The sequence below is a fragment of the Lagenorhynchus albirostris genome, chromosome 2 (assembly GCF_949774975.1).
Source record: "Lagenorhynchus albirostris chromosome 2, mLagAlb1.1, whole genome shotgun sequence".
In the NCBI taxonomy this organism is placed as follows: domain Eukaryota; kingdom Metazoa; phylum Chordata; class Mammalia; order Artiodactyla; family Delphinidae; genus Lagenorhynchus; species Lagenorhynchus albirostris.
The window spans coordinates 74,305,528-74,321,058 of NC_083096.1; the positions used below are offsets into that span (position 1 = coordinate 74,305,528).

General features: G+C 57.6%; 1 protein-coding gene across 10 annotated transcripts; it reads right to left on the bottom strand.

Annotated features, from left to right (window-relative positions):
* Positions 1 to 908: 908 nt before the first annotated feature.
* EFNA3 (ephrin A3) lies at positions 909 to 10,661 on the bottom strand. Of its 10 annotated transcripts, none has more exons than XM_060137128.1 (7): positions 8,930 to 9,564; positions 8,576 to 8,715; positions 4,087 to 4,400; positions 3,552 to 3,617; positions 3,288 to 3,365; positions 2,989 to 3,077; positions 909 to 1,330 (listed from the first exon to the last, which is right to left on the bottom strand). In XM_060137128.1, exons 1-7 carry the CDS (start codon positions 9,107 to 9,109, stop codon positions 1,310 to 1,312), a joined length of 888 nt encoding a protein of 295 aa, XP_059993111.1. In that variant the 5' UTR covers positions 9,110 to 9,564; the 3' UTR covers positions 909 to 1,309. The 10 variants fall into 10 exon arrangements, with proteins under 10 accessions (XP_059993111.1, XP_059993148.1, XP_059993128.1 ...); XM_060137114.1 differs by lacking the exon at positions 909 to 1,330 and adding an exon at positions 1,340 to 1,603 and having other exon boundaries at positions 8,930 to 9,566; XM_060137122.1 differs by lacking the exon at positions 909 to 1,330 and adding an exon at positions 1,941 to 2,152 and having other exon boundaries at positions 8,930 to 9,561.
* Positions 10,662 to 15,531: the final 4,870 nt, after the last annotated feature.

The following is a 15,531-nucleotide window of genomic DNA, read 5'->3' on the forward strand; positions in this document are numbered from 1 at the left end:
TATAGCTTCCTGGCATTTACCCATGTTACACCTGGTTACATTGCCATATGTGTGTGTGTCACTGATTCCTCATCACATATCAACACATGCGAAATTATGAGCTTATCTGAGGCTAGAGACTGTCTTCTTTGTATCCCCAGTACCCAGGTTAGGGCCTGGCACTCAGCAGGCGCTCAATAAATGTCGATTGAATCCATGAATGACTAGATCGATGAGCCTACCTTTTCAAGTCCTGTCTCCACGTAGGGAGCCTCGGACTAGTGCACTGGCTGCCCCTGATCCTTTCCCCACCTGCCCTCCCACCCCCACTCCTCCCAGCTCTGCCAGTGGGAAACCTACCCACTCTCCACGGTCCGGTGGAAATTCCGTTTCCCATGTTTTATGAGTACAGAGGGGGAGAAGACACAGTTCCTGCTGCTCAGAGACTCACAGTGCAGCTGGCAAGAGCCACAGGGCACACAGGAGGGGCACTCACCCAGGACCCAGCCTGCCCACACAGTGCCCTGGTTGGGCTGGAGTCACTGCTTGGCAATGAGGAAAAAGGCACCCCCTCCCTGGGCCAGGGAGCTTGGCTGGGCAAGGGAAGCCTGGATAGATCTTGGCCCCTATCAGCAACCCCTCACCGCCCTCCTGAAGTGCCCACCTGTACAACCCTGACCTCACTGGGCTTAGGTGGGGCTGTGACCTTTGACGGCTTCAGCCACTGTCCCGTCTTCTTCCTTCTGTCCCCTCACTCTCCTAATGGATGTAGGGTGCTGTTGTTATGTGCGGCTACAGCACCCGCAAACTCTCAGCCTTTTGGCCATAATGTTTTAAATGAAAGAAATAAAATTACAAAGGATTATAAAGGAAACCAATTATATTGAAACACAGTTATCAAAACATTTACATTTTTTGGTATAGTAATATATATGCTTCTTTATTAACACATTAAAAACAAGATCTAACAACCACGGTTATTTCAAAGTAGTGATGAGAGTAAATGATATTTTGAGATATCTTCAAAAACTATAACGCAGTCTGAACACATCTGTGTCTGTTACAAAGTCACAGGCGCCCTTAAAACTACTGTGGCTATTTTTTTTTTTAAAGCTTCTTTGTTTTACCTTCACATTGTTTTTTAAAATTTTTATTTATTTATTTAGTTTTGGCTGTGTTGGGTCTTGGTTGCTGCGCGCGGGCTTTCTTTAGTTGCGGTGAGTGGGGGCTACTCTTCGTTGCGGTGCGCAGGCTTCTCATTGCGGTAGCTTCTCTTGTTGAAGAGCAGGGGCTCTAGGAGCGTAGGCTTCAGTAGTTGTGGCACGTGGGCTCAGTAGTTGTGGCTCAGGGGCTCTAGAGCACAAGCTCAGTAGTTGTGGCACACGGGCTTAGTTGCTCCGCGGCATGTGGGATCTTCCCTGACCAGGGCTCAAACCTGTGTCCCCTGCATTGGCAGGTGAATTCTTAACCACTGAGCCACCAGGGAAGCCCACTACTGTGGCTTATTGCCCAAGTACATAGGAGAATGTTAAATTTCAGTTACAGGCGAGTGAAAATAAAGATATAATTTTTTCCTATCTAGGTTCACACCCCCCTGAAATCCATAGACCCCAGTCAAGAACTTCTGGTTACAGAATGGAATGGGAAGAAAAGGAGAAAACCATCACTGATTGAGCCTCATACTCCCTCTGCCATTTAATCTTTACACCAACCCTGTGAGAGGTGTATTATAACCTAAATTTTCTGATTGAGGCTCAGAGAGGTTGCCATGCCCTGCTCGGAAGCCCTTGTTGCTCCCTCCACTCAGAGCTGCCTCCTTAGGGCAGATGAGCCACAGAACAAGGTGTTCAGTTGACCCTTTGGCCCTAGAGTCCTGTCCCCTCCCCAGGCCCTGTGGCCTGTGGGGTTTATTTAACCAGTGTACAGAAGAGTGGTGGCCCCTGGAAATTACACACACTCAGTTATTTTCATCTCCAGTTTATTTTTTTAGACTAAGAGCAGAGTATGAAAGTCACAGCCAAAGCACTTGAAAAAGGCCCAGGAGAATGGGTGGGGACCACAGAGGATGGGCAGGGCAAGGTCCTGGGAGCTGGGTCCCCGCTCAGGGCTGGAGGGGAGGGGGCGTTGTTGTCTCACGGTCTCCAAAAGTGTCTGTGCGTTGCATAGGTCCTGTCTTCACAGAAGACAAAAGAGGGGCCAGGTGGTCCCCCAGTGGGGGGCCTAGCCTGGTGGGGAAGGGGTCTGAAGCTGGAAGGGGATGTCAGGGAAGGTCAGGGGGTTAAGGAGGGGGAGGGATTCTGTCCATCTGTACATTATATATAGAGATATAGAGTCTGTACATGCCTGCCTGGCACCCCAATGCCCACCCCTTGTCACCCTTGTCCACTGACGGCCCCCCCAGGGGTGTCTACTTGTAAACTTGGATTCAATCCAAACCACAGTCCTGGGAGTGGGAGTAGGGGGAGGAGGACGTGCTTATTGCTGTAAACAGGGGAAGGGGGCAGCAGGCGGCGCCACCCCTTCGCCCATCCAGTCCCCTCCCCATGTTCTGCCCCTGGAAGAGAGGGATTGGGGGTGTCTCCCACACTTCGATTTGCTCTCTCTGGGGCACATTTATCTCTCTCTCGGGGGGGACAAGGGGGGAGGGCACCAGGGGTCAGAGAAAGGTACCGGGGGCAGGGAGTCCTGAACACTGCCCCTTATGGCCCCCCGGGTTTGGTACCAAACATTACCAGAGCCACAAGGCCACTTGGAACCCTTGGTTGTCCCTGTGCCTGGTCCACTACAGTGCCCTACTTGGTGGGGAGGGGGCAGAAGGGGTGGGCACAGATGTATGGTGCAGACCCCACTTCCAGCCATCAGAGGAGGGGTCTAGGCCCCAAGGCTAGGCTTCCCTTGGAGAGGCCAAAGGCTCCCTGCTCTGTCCCAGTCCCACTCCATCTCTCCCCGCCAAGGGAGGGGGCAGAGCTAGGAGGCCAAGAGTGTCATAAGGAAGAAGGCGATGCCCACCGCCAGGGGCAGGTGTTCCCGCTTGGGGCTGGTCCCGCTGATGCTCTTCTCAAGCTTGGGCACCTGGGGGTTCTCTCCCTCAAAGTCTTCTGTGGATAGATGAATAGACAGACTGGTGAGAGCTGTGCTGAGTGCTGGGGCGGGGCACGCGGCAGCGGCAGCAGCAGTGGAGCGGGGGACGTGGCCACCCACGGGGGTGGTAAAGATCGGTGGCCCCAGGAAAGACATGCAAGATGAGCAGGCACCGGGGAGGGGGCTGCGGTTCCAGCAGTGGCCACCAGAGGGCGCTGCGCACTCACCCAGCACGTTGATCTTCACATTGGGGCCCATGGTGAACTGGGGGAGAGTGGGGACCGGCTTCTCCCCGGAGTGCGATGCTGCGGGGGGGGTGCAGGGGGGGGAGAGAGGAGGGGATAGTCAGGGCCAGGATCCCCTCCCCCTGTTACAGCTGAGGACCGAGTCCCCCTCGCCTGTGCCCTCCGCCCCCACCCCCAGGAAGCCAGGGGAGCCCCAAAGCAGGGGAGCCGAGAATGGGGTCGCGGCTGGGAGCCTATTATACTCACTGGAGGCGCAGCAGACGAACACCTTCATCCTCAGACACTTCCAGTGCAGATTGTGGGTGGGCGTGGCTGGGAAGGAGATTGGGCCTGAGTGGCTTTCTCCAGATTTACACCCCGTGCCCTCCTCGCTCAGAAACTCTCCTTTTCACCCCCTCCAAACTGCCCCTCTTGGGCAGTGTCCTTCAGTACCTCCTCCACCCTTTGCGCATTGGTCGTGGTGGCTCTGCCGTCAGCCCTAGAAGCCCTTTGGGTCCCATCCCTCAAGAAACAATGACCCCTGAGGTCCCGGCCCAGAAATGGCCCTCACAGAAACAGTGACTCTGCGACCCAAAGTTCGGAATGCCACTAACCTCTTTCTTAGCCTCAACACTCTGAGCTGGAACCCTGAGGTCCCCAGCCCCCACGCCTCATCCCGAGGTATCACTCCAAGCGACGGAGACCTAGTGCCTTGCAGCGTTGGCCCGCCGCCGGCCCCTCGGGACTCCACCCCCTGGCACTCTTAGGTCCCGCCCTGGTCCGCCGCCTGGCCGTCACTTACAGATGTAGTAGTACTCGTGGCCCGCGTGGAACTCGTAGCCCAGAGAGAAGGCGCTGTAGCGCTGGAACTTCTCCGAGAACTTGATGGGGCTGTGGGGAGCGTGCGGTCGGTTGCACTCCCAGCGCTTGAAGCCTTGGCTGGCGTTGCAGGTGCGGTAGCCTGCCCGGCTCACCATATACAGCACGTACTGCTCCGCCCCGCCTCCGGGCCCTGGCCCCGCCCCCGGGCCCACCCCTGAGCTGTTGTAGTGCGGGCAGTAAATATCCAGATAATCGTTCACATTCACCTGCACTGTGTAGCCCTCTCGCCGCAGGCTGTGGGGAGAGGAAGCGGGTCAGAGAGAACAAACCCAAAGCCAACCCACTTTCCACCTCACCGCTCCGCAGACCTTCCCCAGGGTCCTCGGAGCCTCCCGGTTTTTCTTCTGAGCTTCCTCCCTTCTCAGTCCCTGTCTCTGTCCCCAGGGCCCTAGTGCCGCCAGTCCCCCAACTATCCTTCCAGGCCCACTCCTTGTTCTGCCCTTCTCATGGTGGCCACCAGAGGGTAGCAAAGGCACAGGGAAGCCCTGCCGGCCTCCGAAGGAAAAGAGGCGGGGGAGAAGGGTGGAGGGAAGAAGGGAACGTATGCTTTGGTTACCACAGAAACGGCGCAGGCCCCAGCGACTCCCAGACCCAGGCCCGGATTTCCTCTGTCCATCCCCCATAATTCACTAGTAGGGAGGAAGGATAGAAGGAATGGAAGTGTGAAAGTGGGAGGGATCCCTTCGAGGGATGCGCACTCTCCATCGCCTCTCCCAGCATGCTTTCCTGCTGCTGCCAGTCGGCCCCAAAGGCGAGTCGGACAGGACCTGCCCTCACAGACGCATGTATGGAGGCTTCATGCATATACACGCACAAGTTCTATGGCACACACACAAATATGTTCACCGCCCACTCACAGGCGGCATACACATAGAAAAAGTAGGTGATATGTGTGCTGGACTGGCATGCCAGTATTGGTTGACCCCAGCAATCGCAAGCTCTCTTCCTGCTCTTCCCATACACACACACACCGGCACATGCTCTCTCTACGGTATGACTGGCCTCTGTACCTTGAGTCCCACTGACCTCCACCCTGAGGCCACGGACAATGAGGTCCCCAATAACGTGACACAATAGATCAGGGAGCTAAGGGACTCAACACCAAGGCTCCGTGTGGTGTCACGCTAACCAGCCAAAACTTCTGTCTCTATACACCTCCCTCCTCAACCTGGACGCCAACACCCCAGGTGATGACGATGCTGGGAAGAGTAGTGGGCATAGTGCCCAGACAAGATGGCTGTGCCTCTTACTTCCCTGATCCTTCTATGGGCAGAGAAGCAGATGCTGGGTCCCTTGTAATCCCCACCTGCCTTGCTAGTTACCATCAAAATGTTGGTATTACTGTTCTCCATGGTGGTACTGAGTGGTGTGGGGATGGGAGAAACATCTGAATGGAGAAAGAAACTCAGAGAAGTAGGCAGGAGTTTCCCCTAATTTCCTTAGCATAAGAATGCACACATCTTGGCAGTGAGAGGGGACTGTGGTGGACACAGGAAGGCATGGGGTACTTGGCAAAACATCCAACCACTGGGGTCCCTGGTCCCTGGAACTCCCTGAGGGGAGAGACTCACTCCCCATGTCACCAGGCACCTTCCAGTTCCACAAACAGTAATTAGATCCATTAGGGAAGCGAGCTTGGAGGCCTTTGGATGGCATGGGGCCTTGAGAGTCCCTCCTCACCTCACCGTACTTCCTTGGCCTTGCCTGTGCCACCCCCTCCCCAGATACTCCCTTCCAAGCCTAGCAGGTAAGAGCTGGTGCTTGAGCACCCCAGTAAGAATGGGCACGGCCTCCCTGAATCATCAGGAATGCCACCAGCCCCACTCGGTCCCCATGGGAGTGATGGGTCACTCTGGCCCCTCCTTGGCCCTGGCACTCAGGTGGGCAGGAGTCTCTGCCTAGGGCACTGGGAGCAGGAAAACGGGTTAGACCAGGCCTAGCTCCCAGCCACCACCCCAGGTTTGCCTCTCTATCCCCAAGCCCAAAGTCTACTGTTTTCTCCACAGGCTTTGAGGAGGGGGCCACCAGTGCCAGGCCTGGAGCAGCTGCACAGGCACACTGGGGCCTCTGTCCATTAGCTTCGCCCGGGTTTCCAGCCCTCCTCTGAAGTAGCGCCTCCCTAGGGCACTGCCCAGTTCCTCCACAACACACCCTGCTCTAGCAGAGAGGAAGCCAAAGCCAGAGCTATCCCTACAGGTACCTCAGTTTCCTTAATGCAGAGGGGAGTAGCCTTATACAAAGGTTGCTGGGCGACCACAACTGAAGAGGAGCCACCTCTTTCCCATCCCTGGGCTGAGTGGAACAGCCCCTGAAATGCACCTCCCTCCCCAAGCTGGGCATGTGGGAGAAAGAACTGCTTGTGGAATGCCTGTGCCCAGTTGGTAGCTGGTGGACAGGGGGCAAAGGGCTGGGTGCCAGGATCCCCAGCCACACCTCCCGGGAGACCTGAGGTGTCTGCTTGGCTTGGGCGCTTTAATTGAATCTGTCATCCTCCCAGCCTTGGCACTGAAGAGGGAGGTGCCGCTAGGCCCCGGCTTAGCGCCACAGCTCACCCCCCCTCCAGGGCCGCACCTCTCTAACCTAGAGCCACACCCCACCCCCCGCCCCACGGGAGAAGAGGATAGGCTGGGGGCTGGGGGCTGGGTCGTGCCTGCCCCTTCAAACAGTTCTCTATTCTTCCTCACTTCATCCCCTCCTAGCCTCCCATTTCTCCTCCAGAAAGGCGTGTCAACACACCCCACCCGGAGGGGGTGCCCCCTCACCCTGTTATTTCATTTCTCCCGGCTCTCACCGCCCCCGGTGCGCATTCCCACCCCTCACTTTCACTCCTTCAGTGGCCTACCTGCTCGAGCCTGGTGGGGTGGGCGGCGGGGGAGCGGGGAAGGAGCAAACCTCTCCCCCTGGGGCAATTAGGGGCAGGTAAACAGGGTGTCTAACGGACCAGGGAGTAGGGAAATGATCCCCAGAGAGCTGAACTTGTTAAATCCCTGCCCCCACCCCAGACGCCAGGATGCAGAGCTAAGGAAGTGGAGGAGGGATAAAGACACCGGACCCCGGTTCTCCTTCTCTCTAGCGCGCGCCCCCGAGGCTGCGCGCCGCTCACCCCAGCAGACTAGGCCTGACCACGTGTGTGCGGCGTGGGGTCCGCGCACCCGGGCTTGGGTGGGTGACTGGCGAGAACGCTCGCGGGGCGGCGCGTGCACGCTGACACCCCCTCACCCCTCCGGCGCCCCGGGCCTCGGCGCCCCACCGCACTGGGTCTTGCCAGCCCGGGACTGGGCCCTGGGCTTCTCCGGACGGCGTCGGATGGGAGAAAATCAGCGCGCCCCATATCCCCGCCCCTCCTCCCTGCGACAGCGGCGGCGGCGGCGGCGGCGGCGAAGGTTTATTGATCTGCAGCGGCGGAGAAGCGCGAGAAACCCGCCGAAAGCGAGACACGTAGAAATGGAGAGAGGGGGAGACGCACACCGAGAGGGGGATGAACAAAAACCGGATTCACTGAGAGGGGAAAGGGAGTGAGACACAGCGAAAGAGAGGGATCCAGAAACCGAGAGAGAGAGGGAAGAGAATGAGACAGGAGAGAGGCTTGGAGAAAGGGAGAGACGTAGAGGCCGCTCCAGAGAGGCCCACAGACAGCAAAGACGGAGACGGAGAGACGCAAAGCAGAATATCAGGGACGGGGAAGGGGTTCAGGGCAGAGACTCGGTGACAGAGAGAAAAGAGAGAGAGAGAAAGACCAACAGGGAGGTAGTATAGCCTCAATAAATATTTGTTCAATAAATATATGAATGAAAGAGAGATAAGCAACAGAAACATTTCAGAGATAAAGAGACAGGTAGGGAGACAGCTAGAGAAAGATGTTGCGTACACTTCTTGAGATAGGGGTGAAGACCAGCACCTTTGCACACTTCTGCAAAGAAATGGAACACGGTCCTGGGCGCATATATTTGGCCATTGGCCAGTCCCGACCCCCCATTCGATTCCGGGCTCAGGGGACCCTTCGACCTCACACTCTCACGCTTTCCTCCAGTATAGTTCGCCCAATCCCTAGTTTCTGGGCCAGGCTGGGAATAGATCTCGCCTATTCCAGAGGACCAAACGGAGGGGCCGAGTGGGAGATAGGAAGCGAGATCACGGTCGCTGTGCAGGGCACTGCCCCCAGGTCTGTCAGAGACCAGCGCACAATTTCCACCAGTACACTCCCACGTGACCCCCAGGAGGCGGGGTCGCAAGACCCTCTCCACATGATCCCAAGGGGCAGAGACCCTCGGCAAGTGACGGGGGGTGGGAGCCAGGAGCCCAGCTCACGTGACCTGGGGGAGGGGGCGCGGGAGCCTGTGGCTCGGCCCGGCCCCGCCCCCAGCTCCCTGGCCCTCTCCACTCCCGGCTCCGGAGCACGTCGCTCTCACGATTTATGGGGCCGCGGCTGCCGCAGTGAGGGAGCCGGGGAGCCCGGGCACAGCGGCAACAAAGGCGGAGGAAGCGAGGCGGGGGCGGCGGCGGCCTCCCGGCCCGGTGCGCGCCCCCTCCCATCTCTGCCGGTCCAGACCTGTGGGGGAGCGGGGAAGACAGAAAGGAGGCTCTCGGAACCTGGGCTCCCCACCCCCTCCCAGGGCTTTCACCTGCGCCCAGGTGTATGAGGGGAGGGGAACCTGATCGACAACATCCCTCCCCCCCCCGCCATTCCCGCATCCCCCTGGCTCTGGCTTCTCCTAAGAATATGGGGGTGCCCTGACGGTCGTAGGGAACCCGGGGCCCCTCACCTGCGCACTCTCTGCTCCCCGCCCCCCGCCAGACTCTAGCGGGGCGGGGGGCGGACGTGTGAGTCTGGGGGAGGGAGACGAGCTAGACTGAGCAGGGGAGTCAGCCCCCAGTGCCCCTCGGATTTCTCCGAGTCCCGGTCCGGGGGGGAGGGGCCGTATCCCCACCCCCGAGGTTTCCATGGGAAGCGAGAGGGGGGCGTCGCTGGCTCATCCCCACCCCCAGTCTGACACTCCGGGCGCGAGGAGGGAGAGAGGGGGAGGCGCAGAGCCCCAAACAACAAAGAGCGGAGCGGCGAGCGGCACTCCCTCCCCAGGGAGGTTGGGGGTCGCGGCCGCCCGGCCTTCTCAGTCCCCTCCTGTGGGCCTCGCCATTTGCTCCCGAGTCGCCCCCTGGAGTGGGGAGCCAGAAACAGTTCCACCGCCGCCGCCTGGGTAGGTGTGACAGTGACCCCCGTGTCCCCAGGGATTCCCCCCCTCCACACACACACACAGACACACACGGAGGCGGTCGGGGTGATACACACGGCGGCTCGGCGGGGAGGAGAAGACAAGGGCAGCAAGGACTGAGCAGAATGAGGACCTGGCCCCGCAGCCGGCACCCAGCCGCCTCTTCACACACCCCGGGAAACCACACGGCCGCCCTGACACCCGCCCAGACCGCGGCCAGCCACCCTAGCTCAGAAGCGGCCGGCCACGCGGACAGCGACCACAGCCCCCTCCCCGACCCGTCGCCCGCTCCCACCCCCAGACAATCGCCGACGCAGACACACAAATCACACACTCAGACACACACGCACACTGACAGCCGCGCACGCCCGCTCACTCTTGGAGCCACACGCCGTCCCCAGCCCGGGCGTGTGTGTGCGTGTGTGACACGCCGTCTCCTTGCCTCCCTCCCTTTTGCCGGTACCCCATGTTCCCATCCTATCCAAGCAGCACCTCCAGAGCCCCCCAACTTGGCGGCCCAGCCCCAGGTCACCCCAACCGGGCTTATCCATACAACCAGGGTAACCCATTCGCCTTCGTTCTGAGGAGGTGCTTGGTCGGACTCCTTGCCTCAGCTCTGGACTCCACTTTTAAAAGCAGGAGTCATAGAACCCCTTGAAACCCTCACGGCTGAAAACAGGTCATCCCTGGGTCCCCCAAGTGCGGCGGCCTATCCCCAGCACACTGGTACTCCCAAACCCCAGCCCGGCCGAAGGAGAGGAAGATGGGGGGACTGTCGGTGGGGGTAAGCTATTCCAGAGGCGGGTGTGGAGAGAAGCCAAGGTAGGGTGGGGTGTCCCCGAGCTGCCTCCTCAGCACGGCCCAAGCCCTGGTTACTATACCTTAACAGCCTCTTTTAGACACCCCCCGAGTGTCATAGATGCCCACAGAGTGTTTCCCCCTCTCCCTCGCCTCCTAGCCCCCAGCTATGGTCTCCCAGGACTCCCACCCCAGGTTCCCCCAGGACTTCCCAGGCCTCCCCCTCTCACTGACGCGGGACGCATGGGCTCCCTGGGCCCCCGACTCACTGCTGGTTGGAGCTGTTCCAGTACACCGCATGCCGGTTTCCCAGCGCCCCCCCGGGCCCTTGGGCCAGCAGCGGCAGCAGCGGCACGGGCACAAGCAGCAGCAGCAGCAGCAGTGGAGCCGCCGCCATCCCCGGAGCCGCCGCCGCCGCCGCCCCCCGACTGAGCCCCGCGCTCCCGGCTTCTTGCTTCCCAGCTCCCTGCTGCCGCCGCCGCCGGCCCCAGAGCCTTAGGCCACGCCCCCAGCCCTTCCCTCCGCCCTCCCGGGTGCGCCCCTGAAGCCCCGCCCCTGGCGCGCTCCCGCCAGGCCCCGCCCCGCTCGGGCCCGGAGCGCGCGCGGCGCGTGGGAGGTGAGGACCGTGCTGCCCCCTCGGGAACAACCGGGGCGCTGCTCGCCTCTCACTCTTAGGTTTAATTTGCTACCGCCGGCCCTGGGCCTTCAGCTCCCCAATCTGGAGTTCCCAGGAGAAGAATTAGGGAGGCCGAGACAGGGATCTTTATCTCCTGTGAACATTCATTTCTGGGATGGGGCGAAGGAGACTTGAAAAGAAGCTGGGGGTCCAGGACCCCTTAATAAGTAGAACTAGGCCCCCCTCCTTTCTGAACAGTCTGGTCCTCTGCTCCCTTTATGCCCCTCTTCCCATGTGCATGAGGAGTCAAGTGGGTTCTAGAGGGTGGCTGAGAAGCCCTCAGCTGCCACCTAGGACCTGACAGCTGTTGACCTGAAGCCCCCAGCTGAGCAGGCGGCTTATTTTTCTTGGAGGTAGGGTAGAGTAGCTCAGCCCCCAAGAATGCCAATACTGGGTGCTGGAAGGGCCTTCGGCAGTCCAGGGCCCAAGGCAGAGGAGGGACCAAGGAGAGTCAGCTAGAGCAAAACAGGCTTCCCTAGGACACCTACAAAGGATTCTTGACTCACACCCAACCAGAGCCCCCTCCCAGCGCAGCCAGTGGTGTCCCCAGGCATTCTCACTCCTACTCTTAACAGATGCTAACAAGAGGGCAGCAGGCAGAGCACCTTGTCTTCCAGCTCTCACCATAGTCACCGTCCTCACAGTGGCACCCAGACACAGACATTACACTCACACATTCAGGAGAAAAGGCACAGACACCCAGAGGCAGAAAACATAGAAACACAGGCGTTTGATACAGACATACACACACACACACAGATAACCCTTCGGAGACACACACAAGTAAAGGTACTATCAGACAACTAGAGATCTGTAGAAACACAGGGATTAGGTACACATAGATTTAGGAGCACACACCCAGACACACACACAGTGACTCACACACAAGACCATGCACACACTCTGACACACACTCAGCTCTGCCCTCTCCTCTTCTCTCTTTTCCTATGAAGTAGAAGTTGAGGGAAAGGGTCTAGAATCCGGACCTAGGGGGTATCCACCCCTCATCCCCTTTTTTGGAGAGGCTCAGATTAAGCGTGATCAGGAGGACCAGGTCTCAGACCAGACTCTCAGAAACCAATCCAACCACCTGTGCCCAGGGTGACAGGCATGATGCCCTTTTCTTCTTACTGCAGGAGAGAGGACATACAGGCCCTCTTTATCTGCTTATCGTTGGCGGGAAAGGGATCCTGACCACAATTTGGCCTCAGATGCTGGGTTTGGGGGAGGGGCAGTGCCAACGAGAAAAAGCCCTGTGCCTAGCTGCTGCCAGGCAAGAGCAGGCTCTGTCCTCTCTGGGCTCCTCTTCACCCCAGGAGATCTCCTCTCTCTTCTCAGAAGCCAGAAAATAAATTAGGCCCCTTGGGGGGGAATGGGGGACATTGCAAACAGCTCTCCGTCCCCCCAGACTCCTCATCCCCAGGGAGATTTGTTTCACCCAAATGAGGCTGACCTGCCTACTCCAGGTGCCACAAATCCCAGCCTCCTCCCTGCCTACCCACATCCCTGCTCTGCAAAGGGAGGCTTCTCTCTGTTGGGCCCACAGTTGGCAGAGAGGCTGCCCGTATTCATGGGGAGTGGGAGCCTGCTGGTTTGGCCTAGGACTTTAAATTCCATTTTAGAAGCCCTGTTTATAGAATCTGGGTCCCACTTAACGATTTAGGCCCTTTTCTGTAGGGCTCAGATACTCCTCTTTAGAATCTAGCGTGCTCTCCCTCAACCCCTGCTCAATAATAACTGAGTTCTTTTCTCTACAGTTTGGAGCTCTCTCTCCAGGATTTAAGCAGCTCTCTCTATGGGGTCTAAGCCTCTGGTTTTAAGTTCTGAGATACTCTCTATAGAGCCTAGGCCTCTGTCTGTGGGATATGGTGCTCTGTCTATCTGGGCCCCTATCTAAATTAGGTGCTGGCTGATTTGGGCTTTTGGGTGAATTAGAAAAACCACCCCTCTATGCAGACCCAGTCCTTAGGGTTCATCTCTTGGCAAGCGGTGCCTTTGTGCAAAAACAAAGGTGCTGCTTCCTTCTGTGGGAGGTGGCCCTATGTGTCTCTCTGTCTTAGTGAGGGAGCTTGGGCTGATCGCCTGTACTACTTCTTGGGTGGCTCCTTTGTGGCAGGCACAAACTGCACACCTGTATGTGGCAGTTCTGAGTATAGGATATGTGCTTCCAGCTATAATGCTTAGGCCTGTCAATAGGCCTCTATTCATGGGGTCTGGACTTCTCTAGGGTTTGGGTCTCTGTGTGTAAGAAAGATCTGGGCCACTGTCTACAGGCCTGGAACCGGATCTGAGGCCTAAGCCTCTTTCTGTGGCATCTGGGTCATGGAAGGACCCAGGCCTCCATCAATGGGGCCTAGGGCCTCAGTTTATAATAGTGACTCAAATCTTTCCTGACTGTGACTCACAATAAGATGTATATTTTGCATTTGCAATACAGTACACACACACACACACACACACAGACGCACACACATTCACATATAACTGAAATAATGTTTCATGAAGCAATACTTACCCGTATTACAGAAGATGCACTCATATTTTTCTTCTGTTCTATTCTTAAAAATTTATTAAATAAAGTACAAAGCTCGTTAAGACCCAGAAAATTGATTCCTTGATTGTATCACCCTTAATCAGTTACAATCTATAGCTTGAAACACTCTAAGGCCTGGGCCCTGCCTGACACCTCTCTGCAGAGTGAGGGCCTCTGTGGAAGCTGGGGTTCTCTCCATGGGGCTGATCCTCTTTCTCTAGGGCCTCAGGCCTCTTTCTCCTCTCCTGCAGGCTCTGCCTACATTTCCCTCTGACCCTCAGGCTTGCCAGTATGCTGCTGGCTGCCATGTTCTCTCCAGGGGCACTGAGTCAGGCCCTTGGGAGTTCTCTGAATGTGGTGCCTTACCCCACCCACCCCTCCCCCTGGGGCCAAGGAAGCAGGGAGCTGAACAGGTCAAGGGCAGAGGGAGTACTCAGGCTGTGTGGCCCAAGGCAGCTCCCGGGACATCGGGTGGCAACCACAGAGCCGAGCTGTGTTCAATAAATCATGGAGACTAGGGCCTGGGGGAGGGGGAGGCCAGGACGGAAGGGGGGGCCATGGATAAATAATTCATTAAACAAATAAACAAGGAGCCTGTGAGAGGGAGGATCAGGCACACATGTGAGCGGGAGAGGCAGCCGCCAGTTCCAGACATGAAATATTCACAGGTTCCGCACCTTGCCCAGGGCCCATGTGTGTGCCTCAGTGCAGGCAGCCTGTTGGCGTGGTCCTAACACGGGACCCTGGGTGCCAACAAGGAGGGCAATGTACGTATCTTCTGACTTCCAAGTGTGATGTGTGTGTCAGCATGGCTACATGGTGCTCTGATGTCCATGAGTTGACATGGAACCACACACATGACTGACAGCAGGGAACGTGGTGCACTGATGTGTGGTCCAGGACACAGGAAATTAGAATGCAGGGCTTGGTGGGTGGGGTTAAGGTGTCATAACCTCTGATTCTAGTCATGCCCTGATCCCTCAAATGAGGCCAGCGAGCTCAGAAGCCTGAAGTGGAGAGGCTTCTCTGGGGTGTTACAATGGAGGTGCGTGTGGATCCTCTGAATGTGTTTCTAGAAAAGCTGAGAGGGAGGCAGTTGGGCTTGGCAGTTAACAGGATGGGCTTCGGTTCGAATTCCATTTCCACCATTCACTGGCTGTGCTAGTCACCTCACTTCTCTGAGACTGTTTCCTCAGCTGTAAAATGGGGATAATGACACCCTCGAAGAGTTGGCTGTTATGAGGATTAAGATCCATGTCTGGGAAGCACTTAGCACAGAATTTAGGACCCACAAGGTGCTTGATTGATGGAGGCCTCCTCATCATTGTTATCCTGAGGTCTGCCCACCTAAACTAGCTTCAGATTCTCTTTTTCACTTGTTCCTCCCCATCTCCAAACTTCTCTTAATAGCTATCATAGTTGGGACAGGTGACCTTGGGCTTGGGGAGTAGGGATGGGATAGGAAAAGATTAGATAGAATGAGGGGGAGGAGAAGTTACAGCCAAAAAGAAGCTCACATCCTTGGCAGTGTGAAAGGAGGGGTCCTTGACCTTCTTCTCAGACCCCAGAGCTTCTCCTTAACCCCTAAAACTCTCCTTAGATCCACAGTCTCTTCTCTTTCCTGCCACCGAAATTTAGCTTTCTAGCAAGTGGCTGCAAAGGGACAGAAGGAATTGGGGTAGAGTCTCTGAGTAGCATCACAATCTCCTCACCCCACCTGTCCCCAGGCCAGTCTTCACTGCCAGAGCTCTAGCCCCTACCCTCTGCCTATTGGTTGAGCGCTTCCCTGACGAAGATGGCTATGTCTGGGCAAAACTCAGAGAAGTGACACCCCAGAGTGGGTGGGGAGAATCCAGGCTGGAGAGAGCTGCACAGGGCCAGGATAGAGTACCTGGGGCCTCCCACTAGGCCCGAGCATTCCCCAGCCCTCTCGTGTCCCCTGGAAAGGATCCGGTCCCAGTGGGAGAGAGCCAGCAGGCAGGCCTGAGCCGGCCTGCTCCTCCACAGACAGAAGAGGAACAGGCTGGGGGAGGGGGCCTGAGATCTTGGTGGGGAGTGGTGGCTGTAACCCCCACGTCTCCTGTGAGGAGCCAGGGGCAGAGGGGACCATGGCCTGGGCACACCCTAGGCCGTAGCCCAGCCCTTGCC